This window comes from Fundulus heteroclitus, chromosome 12 (genome assembly GCF_011125445.2).
Source record: "Fundulus heteroclitus isolate FHET01 chromosome 12, MU-UCD_Fhet_4.1, whole genome shotgun sequence".
Classification (NCBI taxonomy): domain Eukaryota; kingdom Metazoa; phylum Chordata; class Actinopteri; order Cyprinodontiformes; family Fundulidae; genus Fundulus; species Fundulus heteroclitus.
In genome coordinates this window covers 42,145,356-42,171,072 of record NC_046372.1, presented here as the reverse complement: position 1 = coordinate 42,171,072, position 25,717 = coordinate 42,145,356, and the positions used below count along the sequence as shown (strand labels likewise).

Below are 25,717 nucleotides of genomic sequence, written 5' to 3'. Positions count from 1 at the left end.
GGGGCATGGGGGCATGGGGCATGGGGGCAGGGGTTGTCCATGCTCCTGGGCAACTTTTTCAACTAACTGACCCGGGTCCATGTCACTCTGGAACCTCTACTTCAAAGTAATCCATCACTTCCTTGGAAACATTTAGGTTAAAAACGGACTCTAAATCTGAAGGTAAATGTGGCGAAGAGGCCACACAGTCACAGTATGTACAACACCTAAAACAAAACTATTTTCTTTTTGTTATAAACCATTTGATATGTTTGCTGCTTATGTCAAATAAAATACTATTTATTGTTCTAATTTATTAATTTCTACAAAAGAGTAAATAATGACATATGTATATTTGTAAGTGAGAATAGAGATTTTATGTTTATGACAATGCAATTGCAGCACAAGTAAAATTTGTTGGGAAGAGAAATGGTAACAGTTTGTAAAACAATAAACAAAATACTAAACTCACTGCTTGTCACTGTCTCAGACGTATGAAATGTCATATTAAGATGCTTGTTAATGTTTGGAGCTAGCATTTCTCAGCGAAATGAAGTTTTGATGTTGACCATGACTAAAATATATGTTTTTCACATACACGAACATCCCCCAGAGCGTCTTGAACTGTCAGCTGTCTTTGCCGTTCTATCAGGACGACACTGTTGGAGCGGACACAGAAGGCATTGCTGACATTCAGATCATTCATACCACCGATATCAGCTCAAAGGTCAGAGTTCACTGGCAACACACAAACACAGAACCATGGGAAAATAAGTGGAAGGCATTCTAATGAAGAAATCGGGTGGTCTGTTGTCTGTGGTGAAAGCTGGCAGGCTGCAAACACTTAGGAGGAGAACATGTAACCAAAAAGTGTGCAAAGATCTGGTTGTTAATATTTCTGACTGCCTGTATAAAAATTACTGACACAGGGTGGTTTTCTTTGATTGTGTTCTTGAACTTGCAGCTGAACGAGAAAATGTTTTGCTAATTTTACTAGTGAAGTGACGACTTTGAGGGTTAGGTTTAGGATGTGCGTGTCAATTAGATTTAGGTTAGGGCTAGGGTCAGGGTTCGGGTTGAAGATGAATAGAAGTCTATGGAAGTAAATGCACAGTCCTCAGTATGTACATTAAACAGGATGTGCGTGTGCGCTTGATCTTTGCATTATATTCTAAAATAGCAGCAGCCCCTGTTATCAGTCTTTAACTACTTTTGTTCCAGGTTTGGTCTTTTTTTTAGCTTTATCTTCCCTAAACTCTGACCAACGTCCTTGTCGCTGATGATGAAAAGCAACCCCACAGCATGATGCTGCCACCACCACCATGTTTCACAATGTATGGGAACAGCGGGTTTCAGGGTAATTAGTAAAGTTAGTTTTTTCAAGGCCAAAAAGTTACTTTTGGACTCATCAGACCAAAGGAACTTCACCACTTTATACAAGCCTCAACATCATTTTTTATTTAGCAATGAGGTCTTGATGGTGCCTAGAAGCCATTAAGTTAGAGTGCAGTAGCTTTCATTTTTTCATGAGAAAATCTGTACCTGTCATCTCCAGGTCTTTGTTAAACTCGGTGGTGGGTCTTCTTGGCTCTTGGACAACTCTTTGCATTATTTTTTTTGCCCATCTGTCAGAAATCTTATGAGGGGCACATGGCCATGCCTAGTTATGGTATGATAAGGTTTCATTCACTTCTGGATTATGTCTCTAATGGCGCTCACTGGAACATTCAGAAGTTTAGCGATACAGCTCTTACAATTGCTGTAAGCGTAGTATGTTTTGCAACAGTAAGACTTTATTGTGAATGTTTCCTAAGTTTTACTTTACTTGTTATTCATACCACTTAATATAATAATTTTGTAATGACAAACCCTTTTATAGGCCATCAGTTAATAATAAATTACCTGATATTGATTTCATTTGCACTGACAGATTTCACTTGGTTGCTTGGTTTTATTTGCCTTTTTTCGAACACCATTTTCTTCATGTGTACAATACTTATTCCATGTGCCATTTCTTCTTTGAATCCATCTCTTCATTTGTTAACTAATTTGCTTAGATATGCATGCATAGATTACTTGGGATGTTGCAAACATCTGGTGCAGGTTTTTCTCAGTGGCCCCATCAAAAATATCAAAAACGATACGTACAATACTTCCATCAGCCGCTGTGAATCCCAATGAAACACATTGGGGTAGGTGGCTGTAACGTTGCTCTATGGGAAAAGTTTAAGGGGTGTGAAAACGTTTGAAAAAAACACATATCTGTGATGAAAAGCAGCTACTAAAAAGTCTAGTAATGATGACTCAGCTACATTTTTAAATGGCTGGGGTCCTCCTACAAACTGTGCACTGGCAAAGCTCCATTAAAGACAAGTGCACAGATTTGTTTGTCTTTTTTTGTCTTTATGGAAACATTTGGACACTGAGAGACCTCTATTGTCCCATAGAGCAAAGGCCGTCTTAAAATAAATGGTTAATGACTGTAGTGTCACAACCTTAGCGACTGTAACAAGACCAGAGTTCGGCTATTTCAGGCTCTCTAATTGAATATTTACAGAACTCTAGAAGACATATGAATCTGGCCTTTGTCTCCTGATACAGTATGTTGAAATGGGAAGTTTGGAGCATGTGGCTCCATGATAAGGATGGCTGAGGTCTGCTCTGGGCTTTTTCAAGCTTGTGTTTTGAAGCATCTGCACGAGTCAGCCCGTCTGAATGTTGTTACACGGCAGCTTACAACCGATGTCACCGGCGTGATATGTTCAAGAGCATGTACCACAATGGGTAAACAATCCTGAGAATCTCCCCCATCGTACATCACGATGCCTGCTAATGGACGTCGACGTGCCTCTCGCTGTGAACGTGTGTTTTTGGTGTGTGCCACCCAAAGCTGCATGACTCGCCCTAACTCTGACGTGGGGTCTGTAATAGGGCCTGATTGTTTCCTGCTTTGGGCCATGCTCTTTATCGTTTCATCTCTTGACAACTCCGCCACCCAGCAACTCATCTCTCACTCTGTTCTAGAAAGTTGTTGTTTTTGTTGTTTTTTTTCCCCAGGAAAAGCGATTTGCTCAATCCCTGCTTCATGTTCACATGCAAGTGCAGTGTTTAACAGTGTGTAGTTGTTGTTGTTGCGCAATTCATTCAAGCTTGTGAAAAGTATTGGTAATGAAATACAGATGTTCTGTTTGGTCTGGGCCAAGTTACACAACTCTGAGGGATTTCCAGTAAAACTGGCTTTTATAAACTTTCATTCTTCATTACAAGTTATGCTTTTAACTCCCCAGAGAGACTCAAAATAGAGTAAAGATTTTATTAAGAATTGCAAGGGTTGCTAAAGTTATGTAATCATGTTTATCTGTTAAGAAAAGATGCAGCTGGGCTGAGAATTGTGCTTATAAAAAAATACCACACTACTTTTCAAGTTTCTATCAAAAGGTTATTGACAGTTAATATTTCAGATTAAATGCAGATTAGCATGTTCCAGAAACAAAAACTGATGGCTAGTCTGAGACGGGTCAAGACCAAAGTGGACGTCTGTCCTCTTAAAACAGCTGCAACCTCAAAAGCTTCACTGTTTCAGATAATGCTTTTTACTAACTTTTAAACCATTGTCACGTTATTTACACAGAAGCTGGTGAGTTTTCAAATGGGAAAGGTACGTTAGAGGCTGTGTGCCGATAATGAACTTCCTATGTGAAACAGACACTAAGGAAAAAAAACGAAGGAATGTCTGGTCAAAGTAACTACCTACAGGAGAAGTAAGGTGGTATGAGCACCGATGAAACTAGAAAAAACTGTTCCTGCGAAACAGCAGTGAGAATGATTTTCTGCAGAATGAAAAGCCCCAAAAGTTTCCTGAGTCATTCTGAAGCCTGAATTGTTTACCGGAGCTGAAGCTGAATGTTAAAGCGGCAACGGAACAAAGGGGAACGGTGAAGAGCGTTTAAACACAGAGATGAAGAGATGTCACAGGTAAAGTCAAAAGAGACAGACAAGAGAAGAGAGAGAAAGAATGGAGGAGGTAGAGGAGAAAACAAAGAGAGAGGAAGAGTGGAGGAGGTGACGAATGAGAGAAAGAAGGGGTGGGGGAGGAGAACAGAAAGAGAGAGTGGAGGGAGAGAGAGAAAGATAGAGAGAGGTAGAAGACAGTGTGGCGTCAATGGGCTTCCTGTGGTAAACACCATACCTGAAAATGTAAAGCGTCTCCATTCAGAGGCCTAATTTAGTAAAGTAAAGTAAAGCAGTGTAAAACTCTATAAAATAGCATTCATCACTGTGTCTGTCTGTCTGTCTGTCTGTCTGTCTGTCTGTCTGTCTGTCTGTCTGTCTGTCTGTCTGTCTGTCTGTCTGTCTGTCTGTCTGGATAGATAGATAGATAGATAGATAGATAGATAGATAGATAGATAGATAGATAGATAGATAGATAGATAGATAGATAGATAGATAGATAGATAGATAGATAGATAGATAGATAGATAGACATACAGGCGCTGCACCTCTCTAACACACTTATCTGCTAATCAATGACTTCCTCATAGAACATACCACAGCTCCTCTCTCGTCACCCTGATCTCTAGATCTACAAGACAAAATGCAGCTCCATCTGACCTTCTCCATCAACATCCACAAAGTAAATACATAAATGCGTCTGTAGTACCTTTTCTTGGCATGAAACCATGCTGTTGCTCGCAGATGCTCATTTCTGACCTAAGTCTGGCTTCCATTACTCATTCCCATAACTTTTTGTATGACACATCAACTTAATTCATCTGTAGATTCCACAACTCTGCACATCTCCCTTGTTTTTGAAAACTGGTACCAGCACACTTCTTCATTCCTCTGGCATCTTTTCTCTCTCTAAGATCTCATTCGACAGCTTAGTCAAAAACTATACTGCTGACTCTAGACACTTCCATACTTCCACAGGTATATCATCAGGACCCTACTTCATCCTTTTTAATCATTGCTACTTCCTAATCCAAAATGGTCACTTTTTCTACTCATTGTTCTCTCTTATTTTCCTTTTTCATTAGCTCAAAGTACTCTTCCATCTTCCCATCACACCTGTTGCACCTGTGAGTACCTTTCCATCATGGTCCTTAATCACCCTAACCTGCTGAACGTCCTTCCCCTCTCTGTCCCTCCACCTCGCCAACTTGTATAAATACGTCTCTCCTTCTTTACTGTCCAATCGGTCACACAAGTCATTGTACGATCTTGTGCTGCCTTAACTCAAAATAGTAATTGTTGTTCATGCAAACACAATTTCATGTACCTTTAAATTGTTATAACCTTTGCACTTGGGGTTTTATTTTAACAGAAGCAGCAGATAAATTGAGGTAGGAGGTGGTGTGCCACTAAGGATCTTCCTTTGTTAAAGTGATTCTGGTTGTAGTGACAGCCTAACAGAAAAGTAAGGGTATGTAAAAATCTATTTAATAATGGTCACTTTAAGTCATTTAATATTTTCTCAATCATCCCGTTAAGATGTTCATGTGTGACTAAAGCACCTCCAAGCACTTCCAAGCAGGCCTCCTACTTTCTTCTCTCATTCTTTTGGTCTGTTCTAAGCTTCCTCTTCTTTTCGGGGCTCTCTGTACCGCAGCTTTGGCCCAACTCTGCAGCACCCCTGCCTCCATTAAGCCACATCAGATGTTTTCAATCTGAATGTTGGCTTCTTTTCTGAAGACTCATCACCCTCTCTACTTTCATTTTCTGTCTCTTTCTGGGATTTTGGCTCCCTTGCATTACCTTGGCCTTTTTTAATTATGTTTGTGTTAAATTTCACTGTCCAACAGTTTGGTGGTGATGTTGCTCTTTAGCAGATGCCTGATGTTTTCTGGTTAATACCCTTCTTAGCTGTTTATAGGGCCCCATCTTCCTGATTGTCAATGCAATGAGTCAGCAGCATTTATTGTATTTTCGGTTAAGTGTAGGTGATGAGAAACAAAAAAAACTCATGTAGCTTTGAGCTCTTTACAGTCATTTTCCCAAGTGAAAAGAGCATTAGAGCCAAAATCCAAAGCATCCATGAATTGTCTCCCTCAATCCCAACTGATTACTGCAGAGAACAATAACAATATTGCTGCTGCTAAAAACTTTTTGCACAGATAATCACTGTGCGAAACCTGAAACAACAGCAAAGGCAAATATGGTTTTGACTACAGAGTAAGAGCTTCCTTGGAACTGGTTTGGTGTGAAAGCGAGACAGCAGAGAGGACCAGGGCATCTGAATTATTGACTGTAGCCAGATAACTTAATCCTTAGACAAAACATCAAAAATAACCTTTTGGCTTTTAAATACCTTTATCAAATGCAAAACCTGAAAAAACATACCTTATATGGCACTGAAATGTCAACCGTACATGGCTCCTTTTCCCTTTCCCCCATTGCTCTACCACTAAATTTAGCAGTCCATGTTGAAGGGCAGCTGGCAACTGGTTTTCCAACTCATTTCAATAAGAAATGTCTGCAGGCTCTGAGGACTGCACCAAGCCCAGGCTGTCTGAGGTAAGTTCTGGATAACTGGAACAAAGAAAACAATTTCTAAATAAATGACTTCTACATGTTTATTATTATTATTATTATTATTATTATTATTGGGGTTTAGGCTTAGTCACCAGGTTAGATTTAGTGGTTTGAGCTATTTTAGCTACTCAAAGCAATTCAAATTGAAACTATTTACCATGGGGTATCTTCCTGGCACAATAGCAGTCAGTGAGCCTCTATAATTTTAAAAGAGACAGTTGTATAATTTCTCACTGTTTACTAGGCTGGACATTGTAACAATTGGTCCAATTAGTTGATTGTGAGTCTGCCAGGAACATTTCCAAAAAACTGGGAGAAAAGCACCAGAACAAACTGATGCCTGTGCATAACGGGCAGCCAGTGGCAAGATCCATGGGTTTCCTCAGCTCTTGGGTTCCCCTTAGCTGTTATTCTTCCTCTGAGTATTTCTTCACTATTCTACAAACCCACGCTGACAAATAGAAATATTGCGAGGGAACAATTTCTATTACATTACTATTGTTATTTTAATGTTACACAACACCAGTTCAAAAAAATCCAAACCATAATTTTAAAATCTTCAATTTGAAAAAGTTTAAAGGCTGAGTTGAGGAGAAGTATGGGCTGCTCCAGAAAATGCCCTAATCACCAATTTGTATTTATTATTTTTTTTGGCTTATTGGCAGTTATTGATACGAGTGCTACGGCTCACCACCCAGAGCGCAATACTCTCATGGAGCGCCACAGGCATTAAGACAGCAGAAAATTAATATGCTGTCAGTTGCAACATATACACCATTTTATTTGGCCTATTTAAATGTCCAATCTATGGGGAGTGGGCGCCCCCCTGTGTTGTGTAACTGTGTAAGCACTGTATGTAAAGATCTGTGGACCCAATCTGATTAATTAGCAGCTTCTTTTTCTGCACCAGAATAAAGGTCTATTTCTCTTATTTCTAAATAAATCCAGAATCCTGTATCTTTTGTTTGAAACCAAAAGAACACTTAGACCGGTCAAATCTGAGCTGAGCAAAAGGATTATTTAAAACACAGTTAAGAAATCTATAAAGCATTTATTCAATCTGAGAAAATACAGTAACCAACATTTTCAATGCTTTCTTTGGCATCAAGACAATAGAGTACGAAACTGTTGATTGCCAATACTTATTGCATGTCATATAACAGTGTTTATGAGGACATTACCGCTGTGTCTGTTGATGTAAAATATATATGGGGACAACCGATCTCCATTTTCAATTTCAGAGATGCTCTTTTTTATTATTTAATTTTAAGGACAAGTTTTAGTGATAGCGGTTAGAGTAGAGGTAGAGGAAGCACTAATGAGATTTGTCTTTTAGCAGTCGATGATTCAGATAAAATGTTTGGAGTTTTTTTTAAAAAAAACCTACTGATTTATAAGTACAATTACAAAATATCAGTAATGTTGTAGAAATATCAGGATTTTCTTCTTCTTCACTTAATTCAGCTGCATTTGTTCACCTTACCTATCAAAGAAAGACGGCAACAAGCCAAACGAAGCACTGTTCTACACAGAGTTCACCTCATAACTGCATAGAAATGTCTTGTTCTTAATGGGAATGCAGCATAGATGTGCCGTATGTACCAAACAGGTAATCCCAGTGGATAAAGTAGGGGGCAAAGTTAATATTCTGCTTCTTGTGATGGGCTTGGTGGTGGGGGGATCCTCCCATACAGGGAAGTAGTCTGTGTAAAGCCCAGGGCAGGTTGTAGCCACAGTGGTCCTCCACTGCCAGCCAGCTGTTGAGGAAGTGGAAGAGGGTTTCACTGAGTGGGTGGCAGCCCAGCACCCAGGCACTGATCAGAGCAAGGAGCAGCAGGGACAGAAGCTCAGCTGAGCTGGCATCCTGGGCTGCCAACGCGAAGAGAACACGGTGCTGGTGGTGCATCTGGTGGATGGTGCGATACAACCAGGGAACCCTGATGAGGAGCAAAAAATATGTTTGTCTCAGTACATGTGTGGGAGCATTCCATGGAAAACAATCCAGTCAATAATCTGATATGCTGCGCCGGTCAGATCTCAGTGCTACCTTTGACACCAAAGACCACAACATCACGTTCTCAATTGTGTGTCCGGACTCAGCCATGGATGGACTGCACCAGCCATCAAAAAAGACTGGTGAAAACTCTACATCCCAGAATACACAGTCTGAACCTGATTACATGTTGGTTTACAGGAAGGAGGAGTTTCACAGCTGGAACCCCCATGATGTGATGGAAGTAGAAAAGCATGAGCAGACCTGCCCCTCCGTCTCTTTTCCTGCAAATTGACAGACTTCATCTGGGAGGAAACGTAGATGAATGTCTTGATCTTGCTGGCCTAGCAAAAGACTGCATCTTCAATGATACTTTGAATCCAAAATAACAAGTCTTATTTTGACTGCATCTGGCCATATGTACGTAAGACTTGTGCGCTTAGTAACTTTAAGAAAAATTACTAACTTTGTTAAAAACTCTTTTTGTACTTATTAATAGTTATTCATTACCAAACGAACTAACAAACAATTGTCATGTTTGTCAATTATGGGTAAAGCTTTTAAACTGGCCTAAGCATGTGCTATCGAAAGGCTTTTCACTTTATACATGTTGCCTGTGCAGATTCTCAGTTACCTGGGTCATCACAACAGTAAACAGGTTTAAATCGGAGGCATCTGTTCAGTTCTTCTGAAAAACGTTGAGGCTCAAGTGCAAGCCACCATAATTAAAACAGACTCCTGGTCAGGTGTCGAAACGTTTTCAGAAAGAACTGAATAAAAGCCCTGTTGCCTCCGATTTAAGCTTGTTTACTCTTTACACAGGTTCATAAAGAGTCATATAACATTAAACATTAACGTTATGCTGTTATATACAGGGGTTGGACAGTGAAACTGAAACCCCTGGTTTTAGACCACAATAATTTATTAGTATGGTGTAGGGCCTCCTTTTGCGGCCAATACAGCGTCAATTCGTCTTGGGAATGACATATACAAGTCCTGCACAGTGGTCAGAGGGATTTTAAGCCATTCTTCTTGCAGGATAGTGGCCAGGTCATGACGTGATGCTGGTGGAGGAAAATGATTCCTGACTCGCTCCTCCAAAACACCCCAAAGTGGCTCAATAATATTTAGATCTGGTGACTGTGCAGGCCATGGGAGATGTTCAACTTCACTTTCATGTTCATCAAACCAATCTTTCACCAGTCTTGCTGTGTGTATTGGTGCATTGTCATCCTGATACACGGCACCTCCTTCAGGATACAATGTTTGAACCATTGGATGCACATGGTCCTCCAGAATGGTTCGGTAGTCCTTGGCAGTGACGCACCCATCTAGCACAAGTATGGGGCCAAGGGAATGCCATGATATGGCAGCCCAAACCATCACTGATCCACCCCCATGCTTCACTCTGGGCATGAAACAGTCTGGGTGGTACGCTTCTTTGGGGCTTCTCCACACCGTAACTCTCCTGGATGTGGGGAAAACAGTAAAGGTGGACTCATCAGAGAACAATACATGTTTAAAATTATCCACAGCCCAAGATTTGCGCTCCTTGCACCATTGAAACCGACGTTTAGCATTGGCACGAGGTTTGGCTATAGCAGTCCGGCCGTGGATATTGACCCTGTGGAGCTCCCGACGGACAGTTTTGGTGGAAACAGGAGAGTTGAGGTGCACATTTAATTCTGCCGTGATTTGGGGAGCCGTGGTTTTAGGTTTTTTGGATACAATCCGAGTTAGCACCCGAACATCCCTTTCAGACAGCTTCCTCTTGCATCCACAGTTAATCCTGCTGGGTGTGGTTCGTCCTTCTTGGTGGTATGCTGACATTACCCTGGATACCGTGGCTCTTGATACATCACAAAGACTTGCTGTCTTGGTCACAGATGCGCCAGCAAGACGTGCACCAACAATCTGTCCTCTTTTGAACTCTGGTATGTCACTCATAATGTTGTGTGCATTGCAATATTTTGAGCAAAACTGTGCTCTTACACTGCTAATTGGACCTTCACACTCTGCTCTTATTGGTTCAATGTGCAATTAATGAAGATTGGCCACCAGGCTGGTCCAATTTAGCCATGAATCCTCCCACCCTAAAATGAGAGGTGTTTCAGTTTCATTGTCCAACCCCTGTACATTGCAGCATAACATGGAAGGGGAAATAACATGCTTTTAATGTCTTCCTTTTGACATTGAAATATTTCAGCTGTGGTTTATCTAAAGTGGAACTGCAATGCTTTAGTCTGAATTCTTTGTTAATTCCCACTTGTTCCCTCTTTCTACTCCTGTTCTGAGGTGCGTCTGAGAGCAATTGGTTTTGGTGCTGTCTCTTTAAATCTAAAGGAGGCATCTTACTCTCCGCCCTATTCCATTTCACAGAACGTTCCACTTCATCTTGTTACGCCATTTTTTGAATATGCCGAGAGACAGAGTAATCAACAACCAGACATTTTACACTTATCCCATTGTAGCTTCGCCATCCTTCAGCCTGGACTAAAAAATCGCTCCAAGAAAAAAGAATGGCGGACTCACGAGACTGGTGAGCTGGAAGTCCATGACCTTGTTTAGTAGTCTCGTAGCAAACGCTGTGACTTAATTGTTCAAAACCCATAAATGAAAACAGAGAAAACTGAACGACTTGAAAAAATAATGACCCAAAAAGAATATAAAGATATCTATGCAGCTCCTGGACAGACGACATTTAAAATTTCTGCATAACTAGAGACTCCAAGTACAAAACAAAATCTATTTAAGGGCTAAAAGGTGGATTTTGCATGATAAAGCCTCTTTAAATAAATTAAGGTTTGTATATTTAACCTTAAAAAGTCATCGACATGTTATATTCAAACACAATTTTCATTTGTATGCTCATAATTAGTGTGACTAGTAAAGCATGGGTTCACTATAGGTCCTTTAACCGTCATAAACACCTAACTGGAGCAGTATGTTGTTTGATCTACAAAATATTACCAGTATTAAAAACACAATTTTCTGAAGAGATGCTGTACAACTGGTCCTGTCATGATTTACACTTAGGTTGGATAATTACACTTCCAATGCCCCCTCATTTCTTTGTATGCTGATTTAAAATTGTGCGTCGAGTACAGATAGATTGTTATTGTGTCTCCATATTTTCTTTTCTTTCTTTTTTCACGAGAGTTCCTCTGCCTCCCACCATCTGCCCTGGGTCAATGAGGGTATCCTCAGACACTGCTGGCCTTCCCGGTGAGGTTAAAGACAAGTACCCTATAAGTGTTTGCAAATAATTCAAAAAGCAAGGTCACTCTGTCATAGTTGCTTTTGTTACACTTGGGTTGTCCTCTCAAACTCCTCTTGTGGCTGTTCTGAATTAGGATTCCTGAAAAAGACTAAATGGGTATAGATTGAGAATTAACTTTCTCCTTGTTAACAAATACCACCTTCTAAAACAAAAGGAACAAAAGGGACTTCAGTGGTTCATCTTTTCAATTTTAACGGTATCAGCAAGGGCTACACAGTGGCGCAGTCTGTAGCACTGTTGTCTTGCAGCAAGTTAGTTAGGTAACTCTGTAGGGAGTTTGCATTTTTCTCTCTGTGCATGCGTGGGTTCTCCCCTGGTACTCCGGCTTCCTCCCACAGTCCAAAAATATGATGGTTAAGTTAATTGGTCTCTCTCAACTTGTAACTTTATTTTTCTCTTCATAGTAGGTAGACCTGGTCTGGCGTTCAGTTAGCTGTGACACCATCCAGGGGTCGGATCATCTGTTATTACCATATAACATAGAAAGGATTCCTGGATCAATGTGTGCTTTTTTTTCAGTATTTTCCTCCCTGTTAATGGGGAGTTTTTCTTTCCACTGTTGCTTCATGCTTGCTCACAGCAGATGGCTTTGGACGTTTCTTTCTGTTAAAGAAGAGTTCTCCTCTCCACCGTCATCACATGTGTCTCAGATATGAGGGATTGCTGCAAAGATAATGACTAAATGCAATCGACTGTCAACTGTCACTTCCTTAGATACCAAACTTTTCACCATGTTTTTTACTTTTGATGGGACAACACTGAAGATACGATCAAGATAAACTTATTTAGTTCAGTCTGTGTGTGGCGGCAACCAGGTGAGGAGCACAAAGACAATTGTGTCTTTCCCACAATCAAGCATGGTGGTAGGAGCGTCATGGTTTGGGACTGCATGACTGCTGTGGGGAGCTGCAGTTTATTGAAGGAATTGTGAATGCCAACATAGACTGTGACCTACTGAGGTAGAGCACAATCCCCTCGAATGGGAAACTGGGCTGTAGGTCAGTATCGCATCATTATAACGGCCCCAGCATGAGGGATTGCTGCAAAGTTAATGACATAACGCAGGCGACTGTCCACTGTGGCTATGCACTCTTTCAGGAGGAGCAAATTCTGCCAGTCAAAGACTGGTCATGGGGCTGTGGATCCGGAGCAGAGTACATAAAGCTTTGTCAGTTTTGTGCTCTAAGTCTCTCTCTCTCTCCATACGCTGGGCCCCATCATGTACATTTGAGTTTGTTTTTGTATATCATCATTTACACATACATACCACAGCCAAGCATTTGCATTACATCACTGACACCTATATACTATTGTAGATTTAACCTTATACTTTATCATTAATAAATGTTCCTTTTGCGCACTTTTCCCTGTGGCATTTCTTTTGTGCCGTATTTTTATGGCTCGAGCAAGTCAGAACACAAGCTATACACTGACTACACACTACAGAGTGTTGTTTCCATGAAAACGTATAATAGAATATTTACAAATATTCTATTATACCTCACACAATATTTATGTGTGAGGTTTACTCACTGTTGTGAGATACTGTAGATACCCATGCAAGTAAACCGTATTTAGATCCACTTAATCAGCAGATTATTCCCACATGCTGTTTGTGTGCCACATTTCAGCACACATGCCGTTGTACTGAAGACGCTTAAAACAAAATCCCAATTTACTTCCAAATAAAAGAGCTAAATGTCAATCGCTAAAAAGTTTCCATCCAAAGTTTTTTACATATGATTTGTATTTACATGCAACATGTTGCATAAGTTAGATAGACTGTAAAGAGTGGTGGCTTCCAGGCATTTGGCCCGGCTAAAAGCGGAGTCTCAAATGGTTTGGTCCCGCTCAGAGACACAAAAAACAATTAGATGTTAACCGGAATCAGGATTATTTTAAACTCGTCTGGGAGTAATCTATTCCTGTTAGAATCTTAGAAATAGGATGTTTTCCAATCAGTGTGTGTGACTCATTTTGGCTGCTCCAAAATGACTCAAATGACTGCAAGCCATCACAACCTGTTCACGAACTTTAAGTGGGAGGAGAAAACCTGTAAGAAGCTCGCCTTAAATAATTAGGACCATAGCTTCTACCATTTCCGTTGAGTTCATTTAGGCTTCTACAAAAGGGTGTTGGACTTGCTCTGTTTTCTCCCACTTGAAGAGTTCAGCTCTGTTTGTCATTGGGCACAGTAGTAAAAGTCTACTAACCCAACAGGGAACACAGCCAGAGACTACTGGTAATCCCCGTGTAAATCAAAACAAAAACTAACACAGGATACCAAAGACAGTCAAAGACTTTAGTCATTTTCATTGTTTTGAAATACTAGGGAAACTCTATTTAACTGCAGGGTTGGGTAACAAAAGCACCTCTATTTCAAAATCGCAGTATGACATCACCACTTAAATATATAAAGGTTGATAACCACAGAAAGGCTTCTATAAAGTAACGCTAAATATGATTTAACAATTTAATGCAAATGGAATTTGGAGCTTTTTTCTTTCAGCGATTATGTTGGTCCACTGTAAATTATTTTTAAAATAATGATGTTGAAATTTTGACCAATGGTCCACATTATATTATTAAGCGTGCAAAACTACATCGTTTTGCAGAGGAGTTATGCAAAGGAGATAAACTGCAAGTCTTTCTGCAGATACCTCTTTCCCACTACCAAGAGGATTTTATAGAATGTTTAGATATTTTGTGTTAAATTAAGAGACAGCAACGTAACCTTGAGTTGTTTTTGAGATTTTGAATAAAAATAGGAAGTGGCAATAGGAGATACATAGGGCATATCAATAACTGTTGCCTCCATCAATTCCCAGACCATTTTCTCCCTTCCATGTCTGAATTATTACTGGGGCAATGTTCTGTTCCATTTTTACTCAAAGACACTTGCATTGTCTTTATTTATTTGATTACTCTTGGCAGGATTGCTGCAAATGGCCACACAGATACATCAGTGCTTTAAAGGAGAAGTCCGGTCAAAATCAGAATTCAAACTGCTGAAAGTACTTTAAATATAAAACTACTACATACTGTACAAAAAATTATTCGTTTTTTTAATTATGAATAATTTTCATTTAATCATGTTTATGTGGAGGAATCCATCTTGGTCAAGAATAGTACTGTCACCTCCCATTTTTTGACGTCACTCGGCGGACCCGCAGATGAGCAAGTTTCAACGCTCTGTTTGTCAAGGCGCACTATTTTCCAACATGGCGACGACTGGTGCTCTGTACGAAGCAGAGAGTGATGAAGTACTTAGTGACAGTGATGAGAGTTCTGTGGAGCTATCATCATCTGATAGCAATATGGATTTTTTTTAGAAGAGTTTCTTGACAGAAACCGGACTTTTGACGGAATCCAGCGTACCTATTTCCAGTGCAAACTCAGTCGGGTCCCACAGTATATATGTATACACGTGCGTGTGTGTGTGTGTGTGTGTGTGTGTGTGTGTGTGTGTGTGTGTGTGTGTGTGTGTGTGTGTGCGCGCTCCGCCGCAGCTGCAGCGGAGCGCGCACACACACACACACAGCGGAGGAGAGATCGCTGAAGTGACTTAAGTTATATATTTGCCCTCTAGTAAAAAGGGCAGGTGGTCATTATTGTATAAATATTAAAATATAAGAGCGTTCCAGCACATGCTGGGGCGGAGGGATACCACATCACATGCGGTATCCCTCCGCCCCTCTGCTCGGTGACCATCCCCGCAAATTCTAAATAAAAAATTCTAAAATAAAAAATAACTTACCGAAAATCCTCACTCTCATGTCATGTTCAAAACATTCTTCTTCAAAATGGTTGCTACATATGGTTGCTACATATTTCTCTCTGGCCAGAAGTTAGATGGCAAATCCGCTCTCTTTAAGTTGGCAATCCAGCAACGAGCCCGGTGGCTCATGATTTGGGAAGTTGAAATAAGCAATGGTTTTTCCACTTTTACCAGTTGTGTTGGAACATCCGATGGCCATGCACGTGGGCATTGTTGCTTCAGCTATAGCTCTTGGGAATGTCAGTGGTGAAGTCCTCTGGAAATCCGAAAAAATTATTGATGATCGCAGCTATGTAGAACGGCTCCTATTGACTTTGCATGGAAAGCGGAGAGAAATGCTGTCGCCGCTTCCGCTTTTCCACGCCCCAGGATGTGATGTCAAACGTATGGGCAGTAAGTAATGTCAGCCCCCAAACACAGTGATTCAGACGACAATTTATGTTTTTATTTTCTTATTGATTAAAGATAAGTTCATTAAATAACCACAAACGTATTAGTTTTAGTTATAGCTAATGATACCCTGATTTTTCCTTGTTGACCGGACTTCCCCTTTAAATGGGCCAGTACGTACCAGTAAGCAGTACAGACACTTTTAAATTTTACCCCTTAGTGCACCGGGGACTTTTTCTTCAGCATGGGACACGTACCCGGGACTTTTACCGGTTTTCCCCAGTGATCTGTCCCCCCCCCCCCCCCCCCCCCCCCCCCCCCCCCCGACCTATTAACCGTTAAAAGCTTGTAGCCTATTTAAATAAAAAGATAAAATAAAATCTGCTAAGAAAAACCCACATTGTTTTGTTGCAGAAGGCTTGCCATTGTGGATGTAGGTGTTTCTGATGAGAGAGGAAAAGCGGAGGAAAACAGTCACGGCTGTGATGTTGATCTGGCTCCAAAAGGGCTCAAAGAACATTAAACTAGAGCAGAGATGAACGAAAATGTCACTACATATAAAAACGGAGGTCGGACTTCACAAGCTGGCATTAGCGCATCCAACAGGGAACCTGAGCCTGACATATTTTTAGATAAAAGGAAAAGTCAGAGGCAGCACTAGTCATTTAGGTGCATTAATCAGAGCTCTACCTATCTATCTATATATAGTATCAACAATGGAGTAACAAACAAATAAAGTACAATAAATGAAATGCAACCTTTAAATCAAGGTTAAAAACCTATTTTAGAGTTGCCTTTCAATGTTAATGCTGAAGTCTGCAGTCCAACTCGTCTTATACCTTGACCTGCAGCTACTATTCCACCGCAATGTGCTTTCCTCTGTAATGTCTTATTTTCTTTGTATTGTTCATGTACAGCACTTTGAATTGTATTGTTACTGAAACATAATAAAATAAAGAACTAAAGTAATAAAGAACTAGGACTCGTCCTATAAATGGCCATTAGAATGAGGCTGATGTCACATGTTGCATTTGTTTGATGCAAATCCCTAAAACATAAAAAGGTCCGACTTTATAGAGGAAACTGACCTAAATGATCGACAAGTTTTGTTTTCCTGCGGAAGATTCATTAGGAGGAGCTCATCAAAACCAAAACCCCTCCAAGTCTGCGCAACCTCTACATATCTTTCAGGGGCATAGGAAGGTTTTAAAATGTGTGTGTGTGTGTGTGTGTGTGTGTGTGTGTGTGTGTGTGTGTGTGTGGGGGGGGGGGGGGGGGGGGGTAGATAAGGTATTATAGCCAAATGGCGAGCGGATCGAACCAAAAAATCTTTTGGGTCCATAGGCAAGGAAAAGTGAAATGCACCCCTATTTAACTTGTCTAATAAGCATGCTGATTAAAGAAGCAGTACATCTACATCTATATCAGCACTGTAGGCTTAAGAGTTATTTTTTCGTGGCACATCATTATCTTCTCAACATTTAGGAGGTATTTACCAAACAAAGAACTACCCCAAGAACTTAAGGTTGTGCATAAAATGTAAAAATGACCAGAAAGGCAAGATTATCAGCAGCATGGAAGAAACCTTTAATGTTTTGTGACATAAAAACTGGAGTACAGATAAATGGTCTGCAAAATGGTTAATACTGAACTACAGCAAACAGCAATATCAACATTGTTAAGGAGATGACCTGGTTAGTCAAATTTGCCAAAAAACCTGAGGCGACGGTCATTCTTGCTGGCAAAGTCTATGGCTACTTTTTTCAAATCAAGTTCATCTGTCAAGTCTTTATGGGCTGTGTCGTAGCTGTGTCCTACAGCTGCTAATGCACGGCGAACTGCCGTCAGCTCTATGCTTATCCACGTCACTGGATGCGGTGTCAGGCGGCCATTTCTGCCCATATTTGTAATGACCGCCCCCATACACAGTGATCCAGATGACAATTTATGTTTTTTTATTCTTATTGATTAACGTCAAATTCATTAAATAACCACGAACGTATTAGTTTTAGGTATAGCTAATGATCCCCTGATTTTTCCTTGTTGACCGGACTTCCCCTTTAAAGTTACTAATATTTGATTTCAGAGTAAAATGTTTTTGACATAGCAAATGTGCAATTATTGATAATAAAAATAATATAACTTACTACGCTGGGAATCGGTGGGTTCCTGTAAAAATTCAGGTTATCCTAGGTCTTGGTTTAAATCTTGTCTTCTTTGTCTTAATGGTTTTAAAGGAAGAGACTATAGCGCATGAGTCAAGAGTATGGGGTAAAAGCGGTTCCATAATAAACTTGTACATAAAAGGATAGTTGTGTCCATATTAGTCAGAAGTTGTGCATAAAAAACATTTGTAAACTCATAATAATTTAAATCGCATTCAAAAGATACAACATACAGTTTAAATAGTTACAACTTCAATAACTAATAAATACAAATTTCAAGTTTAAATTTGTGCTTTACTCTTTATGAACACAAACAGCAGCGGCTGCTTGAGAATACGGATTTTTTCTTTGAGAATACGAATTCACAACAGTGGTCTGACGTCACGGTTTCCAAGGCTGGTTAATGGAGCACAGAGTGCGAAGATAGGAGCCGCGCATGCGCTCTTCAGACTGACCGTCTCTGAATGCACCGCGGCTGCAGATTCATTCCAGACAGCGCAGAGCTCACAGTGGTAAGTTAAACACTCCCTTTTCTGCTGCTGTTGTTCAAAAGTACGTTTTCAGATCGTTTGAGGCGAGAACATTATACTTTTAAGCTTCCCTATGTGGCCTGTTTACAGAGTTAGTGCGTAATTTAAAAAAAAAGAGTGATTTATTTGTTTTGTGTTTATCAGGCTGACGCGTGTTGCTTTATTAACTCAATAATTGCTGGAATAAATTGTAAATGTCTCCAAAGAATGACAGAAGCATATAAAATGGAGGTGGACCATAATTTAATAACAATATATATCAGTCGAAAGACGTGTGGCACAATAAGGGGAAAAAAGGGTCGATAAAAGTTGGTAATAGAGACAGTTTTCCTTCCTTCCTCTTAGCCTATATTAGTTGATGCTGCAGTCACTGCTTCCTCTCGACCAATCGTAATCGCGGACCCAGGCACGCCGTCACAAGCGCCGCCCTCTCAAACCACAACACAGAGCATGTGAATATGTCGCAGCAAGGAGCAGCGGAGGAAACGGTCCCAAAACGGGGTTTTACTAGTTCGCCAGCCTGACTGAAATAAACCACAGTGAACTGTAACATTTGCAAGGAACCGGTAAAAACAAAGTCTGGTAACGCAACCAACTTGTTTCATCACGTAAGCCGCTCACTACCTCAGCAGCGCGAGCTGTGTCAGCCCCGCGCTGCTGCGCGTCATCTTCTTAGGAATCTTCTGGAAGTTCTTCCAAAACAACGCAGGTATAGCAGCTACTGGGCTCCGTTCTTTGTGATAAAATGACAAAGCGTCCTGGCGGCGTAAGGACATCACGCATGCAGTAACGTGCTTCATAGTGATGGTGTGCTGCTGTTGTTGTCTGCAGCTGAAAAACCTGGCTTCAGACAATCACTCGCCACTCATGATCCATGATAAAAAGTTCCAGGCTGCAAGTTTTTCTCTAACAGCGCCGGTCACTTTAGTTTATTCTTTGTCAGTATTTAATAACATCACCCAGGTCTCTTAAGTTAAGTCATTTTTCATAAAAAAAAAAAAATCAGTTATAATTAAAAATGTTGGTTAAATAAGAATTAAATTGGGATTGAGTGTTTGTGTGTGATATATTAAAAGTAAGTCATTTAGCAATATTATAAGAGCCAGGTTTTAAATCTTTTTGATAATTATCTATCGATCAATATGCATTTTTTTTTATCAATATGCTTTTTTTCTATATCGTCCAGCCCTAATATAAAATCTATAAATAAATCTATAAATAAATTCTATAAATGTTTTTCCTATCTAAGTGAGTTTCCTCTGAGTGAGGACACGAAGAATCGAGAGAAGAAAGAGGGAAAGAAAACAATAGTAACAATATATGAAAAAATACAGATATTTATTTTAGACAAATGTTTTAACTTTGGAACAGAATGAAGGTGTAACATATTCAACAAATTAGCAGTTACTAATGTGGTTTAAAACAAAGAAATAACTTCTATTCACATCTTATACAAATAGACAACACCTACAAACATACAATTAAAAATAGTTGGAATGGAAATTAATTTACTGATTATTTTATGTATTTTTACAGGTAGTGAAAAAAATGAAATGAAGCAGCATGTGGACATGACTAGAACTGATTTACATAAGGTCAGGTGTAGTCATGTTCACTTAAACATGCAGCCAGCTGGAGCAGCTCCCTGTCTTCAGCCGCTGGATGGCCGTCCTCCTCTGGGTCAACCTCCTCGTCCTCCTCATCTAGCTGGTCACCTGCTGCTATACAAATACTGTGGAGGATGCAGCAGGCGGCGATTACTTTTGGGGCAAACGTCGGGTGGACCTCCAGCGCCCTGAAGAAGATGGAACGCCACCGTGTCTTCAGATCACCAAAGGCGCACTCAATGATGTTAATCAGCCTTGGCGTGGTGCCTGTTGTAGCGTGCCTCCACTAGACCTGTACCAAATATAAAATTAACTTGTAATTTAGGTAATATGCTGATCTGTCTTAATCTTCTATCCAATTAATATAATCTATGTATCAATTGTGTGTCATTGTTGGCTCTATTTAAGGACAAGAAGGTAAGAGATCTTACTAGCAAGCTGTTTCCCTATAGGATGCACCACAGACCAGCCAGCAGAGGGTCAGCAGCACCTCTATCTCCTGTGGCCATCCATGGACCTTCTGATGGGCAGCAGCTGAAGGAGGAGGACGATGGTGGCCCTTCTTAGCCTGAAGGCTGGTTTCAGGTCCCCTTCATTAAAAAAATATTTGGAGGATTGGCACAGAAGTGTTTATCCTCACATATTTTATTTCTGTTTCTTCCTGTAAATAAAAAATGCCAAATGTTACCATAATTGTTTTTTTCAATCCTCACCTTTTCACACCATAAAACTATATGTAGTTAACGTGCAGATTATTATAGTTCTCAAGAAAGAAAGGGTCAAATGTATAGTAGTAAATGTAACAAATGGCTTCCCTTCTCTGGTATTTCTACCATTTCACTGAAAGAATGAACTGAACTAACTGCACATAATTTATAGATTAATCGCTGTAAAGGTGGACAGACAGAAATAACTTTTCCTTAATGAACAATGCTGTTAAGGTTAGACAAAGTAGCTTAACTCTACTCCCTTTACTGTTACTAATATATAAAAATTGTGTTTTCATTTTAATTATTTACAGATAAATAGTCACAATTTCAACGTGATCACATGTTTAATACCATCCTCAATGTTGTTTTTTTAAAGATAAAAGTAGGAAATAGGCTGTCAGTCTCAAAAAACCTACCAGTTGGCACAGACGCTCAACGTCGGACTTTTTATTAAAATTACGCACTAACTCTGTAAACAGGCCACGAAGGGAAGCTTAAAAGTATAATGTTCTCGCTTCAAACTGCCTGAAAACGTACTTTTGAAGAACAGCAGCAGCAGAAAAGGGAGTGTTTAACTTACTACTGTGAGCTCTGCGCTGTCTGTAATGAATCTGCAGCCGAGGTGCATTCAGAGACGGTCAGTCTGAAGAGCGCATGCGCGGCTCCTATCTTCGCACTCTGTGCTCCATTAACCAGCCTTGGAAACCGTGACGTCAGACCACTGTTGTGAATTCGTATTCTCAAAGAAAAAATCCGTATTCTCAAGCAGCCGCTGCTGTTTGTGTTCATAAAGAGTAAAGCACAAATTTAAACTTGAAATTTGTATTTATTAGTTATTGAAGTTGTAACTATTTAAACCGTATGTTGTATCTTTTGAATGTGATTTAAATTATTATGAGTTTACAAATGTTTGTTATGCACAACTTCTGACTGATATGGACACAACTATCCTTTTATGTACAAATCTATTTAGAAAGCTCTCTTACCCCATACAAGAGGTCATTAAGTGGACAGACTCAAAAAAGTTGGATACTGACTCATTCCTCATTCCTGTGCTGCATGGAAATGTATTCGGGCTGATTCATTACTTGTATCTGCCTTCTATAAACTAAGGCTGCACCATGTTGCAAAACTGGACACACTAAAGCTGCATAGTGGCAACACTAGAAAAAAGCTGTGTAAGACCATTCCTTTTCAAGGTTTTTAGAAGGTTTTTAGTTCAAGGTTTTTGAGAAAAACGTCATATTATGAGAATTAAGAGGAAACAATTTCAGAATAGTCACAGTTTGCAGAATTATTTCACTCCTGGAGTAATAGGGCCAGGTTAGATTATTTGAATTATTTTTATTCTTTACGATAATAAATTCAGGAGAATGAAGCTAAAGGGATACGAAAATAAACTTGTAATTAAGGCTGGGCAACGATTAAAATCTTGAATCGCGATTAATCGCATAATTTGCCTGATTAATCATGATTAATCACATTGTATGCGCAAACTCCAAGAATTAATTCAAAAGTAGTGTAAAGAGCACTTTTATTTTAATGTTCTGCTGCCATATGAACAAAAGAGTTGTAACATTTGTAGCACTTATCAGTAACACATATTTAGTGTAAAGCTCAACTTAAACATGTGAAACAAAAAGTAGCAATAATAATAAATTAAAGCTTATTGCCACTGACAGGGAATTCTCTTTATGGGGAAAAAATCTACCAAAAACAGGCAATTTCTGAGGTAACATCAGGGAGCAGCATTACCATTTTATGTTCAATACCAAAGTGTGAAGCACAAAAAAAGGTCTACAGTAGCTATCCGCTTCGCCATTACATTGGTTAGCTTCTCTGAGTCATTTAATTGACTCAATGTCTACTGTGTGTTTGGCATTTAAGTGATATGTTAAGCTCAAGGTGTTCCTGTGATAAGAAAGTTTAACTTGGCAGTGGTTACTACTAACTTGTTTCATATTCGTTGCTGGAAGAACTTTAAACTGAAATGGCGTGGATGACTGCTGACTCCGCCAGCAGTCATCCACGCAAAACTTGTTCCGGCCGCCAACTCACCGCCTCGCCTGAGGAAATTCCTGCGGGAAACACCGCCTTCCGCATGTCGGCTTTGTTTTTTTCCGCGTTTTCCTTTAACCAGCCAGCACCTTTCTTCCTGTTTGAATCCGAGGCTGGGCTGACAGCGAGGTTATTGGCGCATTATCGCCACCTACTGTTCTGATTCAAACCCCTACACCGCAGCAACAGACCTTCACAAAATAAAAGCATGTGAGCAACATGCGTTAATGCGCGATAAAGTAAATATCGCCGTTAATAGTCTAAAGAATTAACAAGAAATTAACGCGTTAACTTGCCCAGCCCTACTTGTAATATTACAAAAATAAAAATATTACGAGTAAAAAGTATATTCTGAGCTTAAAGTCCCTCTGATACTGTTTAAGTGACTGAGTAACTGCAGATTTGCCACATTTAAGATGGCGGACGCTCTGACGCATCGCAGCATAGGCAGAACCCGCCCAACGACGCGTCTACGTATGTCTATGGTAAACAGTACATAGTCATACAAGATGTAAACAATTTGCACATACTAAGAGTACTGAAGCTTAACTCATATTAAACAAAATAATAATAATGAATTTGAACATTAAAAAGATAATGAAATAACCAGTAGACTTCAAGTAATTAAAAATTTAATTAAGAGAAAACTAATTAATTAATTCTTGTTGATATTGATAGCTTTCTTATTGTTGTATTTATCAAAATAATGAAAAAAGTTTAAATTAAATTTTATCTCAAAAGTGGGGGGGGGGGGGCAAAACATACCTTTTGCCCCCCCCTGTCCAAAAAGTGAGGGGGCACTTGCCCCCCTTGCCCCCCCCTATTCCTACGCCACTGTCTTTTTAGAACAGACATGAACACTGCTGTTCAACGTAAATATTTTTGTTATGTATTGATTCTATTTAATAACATGCTTTACACATTTTTCTTTTAAATCTGTCACACTACATAATTATGATTTGTTTGTGCCTCCCTCGACAGGTGGGCTTAGCGCAGGGTGAGATTATGTTAAAGTGACATGCAGGGTTAATTTTCATGTCCATGTTAACGCCATGAGGCTTGAAGTTAATGAAAATGGCTTCATGACACCTTAAATGTGGATTTGATTTATAACTGGATTTGCTCATTTGTTCTTTGTAATTTCTGCATAATAAAACTATTGATGTATAGATCTATATAAAAATATGACTCATATGTTTCTATCCCATATTTTTACGAAAAATGAAGAGTACTGGAACTATTTTTCCACTTAAAGCACTTACAAACAGGCTTACTTTAATAACTGATTTCTCACCTGTGCATGCAGTAGTGCCATAAAAAGAAGAGCGCGTCAAACAGCAGGAAGCATGCCACCACTTCCACGAACAGCTGCCAGCAGGACGGGGCCAGTTCCGGTAAGTTGGGGCTCCGCAGCCGCTGGAAGAGCGCCGCCGCGGGCAGCACCGCTGTGGCGTATTTGAAGAGGACCCTGCAGAAGCACTCCAACCACTGGCGGAGGGACGGAGGCGGGCCTGAGCCCGCCGCGATTCTCCACGAGCGGACGCGCTGACACGCGCTCCCCAGCGCGTCCAGCACGAGGAAAGGTGAGCAAAGCGCCACGTGCGTCAAGAAGGCGCAGGACGCGGCCAGGTGAGGGGAGAGCAGGATCTGCTGCTGCCCCGATCTCACGCTCTCCCACAGACCTTGCAAGACGGGCGCATCCCTGAGCGCTGCGGTGGGTTCGTTCATCATCACGGTGTCCACGTCCCTGTCACCACATCACCCCCAGTGCGCTGCAGCCTCTTCCAGGACCCAGTGTGACCAGAGTTTTCTGCGCGTCCTGCGCTCCACTCACAGCTACTCATACTCATTGTGCTGCAGAACGCAACATCAGCCCACACTGTGGTAGGAGGGGCCCCGGGCCCGAATGCCGTAATTAAATACGTATGTCTGTCTTTTTTTTTTTTTTTTTTAAAGAAGCCTAATCTATTCCAAGGTAACTGCGGGGCGTAAAGGTGAGCTGGTGGGTGGAAATGTAGGGGATTTTTGTATTGTTACCCAATACCAATACCAGTACCTACAGAACATTCAAGTACAGCCTTCTGAGTACAAGAATTAAATACTATGTTTAGGCGATAGACATGCTTGGACATTTTCCTAATTGATTTTTACAGCAGAGATCTCAACACCCGCCCCTCCAGACAATTTCTATACCTCAAGTACTTTCAAGCTCTGTTAAAGTAAGATCTTGAGAAACACTTTAAAACCGCTCTGCTGAGGTAGGCGGGTAGTTTATTAAAAGCAGATGTGATGTGAGTCAGATTTACACAAAAAAATAAATAAAAGTGAACCAGGGCAGTTGTCCACTGCATAGGTCATTTCCAACAAACACAGGGAAAAGGGTAATTGTCGGGCTAGAAGCAGCCCTGGTTCACTTGTTCAAATGTATAATGCAACATCTAGCGAGTCGTGACACTGCTCTTCTACAGTGAGGGTATAGGTAAATATTTTCTTAGAATTTGTGATAAGTGAATTTAGTCTTAGCAAATTGTCACTGTGGAATCACCTCGTTGCCAGAGCTGTCAGAGTCAGCCCCAAGCCTCAGAACAATAAAGCACATTCGAAGCATCCTCACATTGGTCCGTTGCCAGTTCCTTAGAATGCTGTCTGGATTTTCCTGGTCTCAAAATCTATGATAATTATATCACATCTGTTTT

The 25,717-nt window shown here is 40.3% G+C and overlaps 1 protein-coding gene across 1 annotated transcript; it reads right to left on the bottom strand.

Annotated features, from left to right (window-relative positions):
* Positions 1-7,893: 7,893 nt before the first annotated feature.
* On the bottom strand, positions 7,894-24,958 carry ch25hl3 (cholesterol 25-hydroxylase like 3). Its single transcript, XM_012879084.3, has 2 exons — positions 24,316-24,958; positions 7,894-8,447 (listed from the first exon to the last, which is right to left on the bottom strand). The coding sequence occupies exons 1-2, from the start codon at positions 24,750-24,752 to the stop codon at positions 8,078-8,080; spliced, it is 807 nt and encodes a 268-aa protein (XP_012734538.2). The 5' UTR covers positions 24,753-24,958; the 3' UTR covers positions 7,894-8,077.
* Between the last annotated feature and the right edge of the window lie 759 nt (positions 24,959-25,717).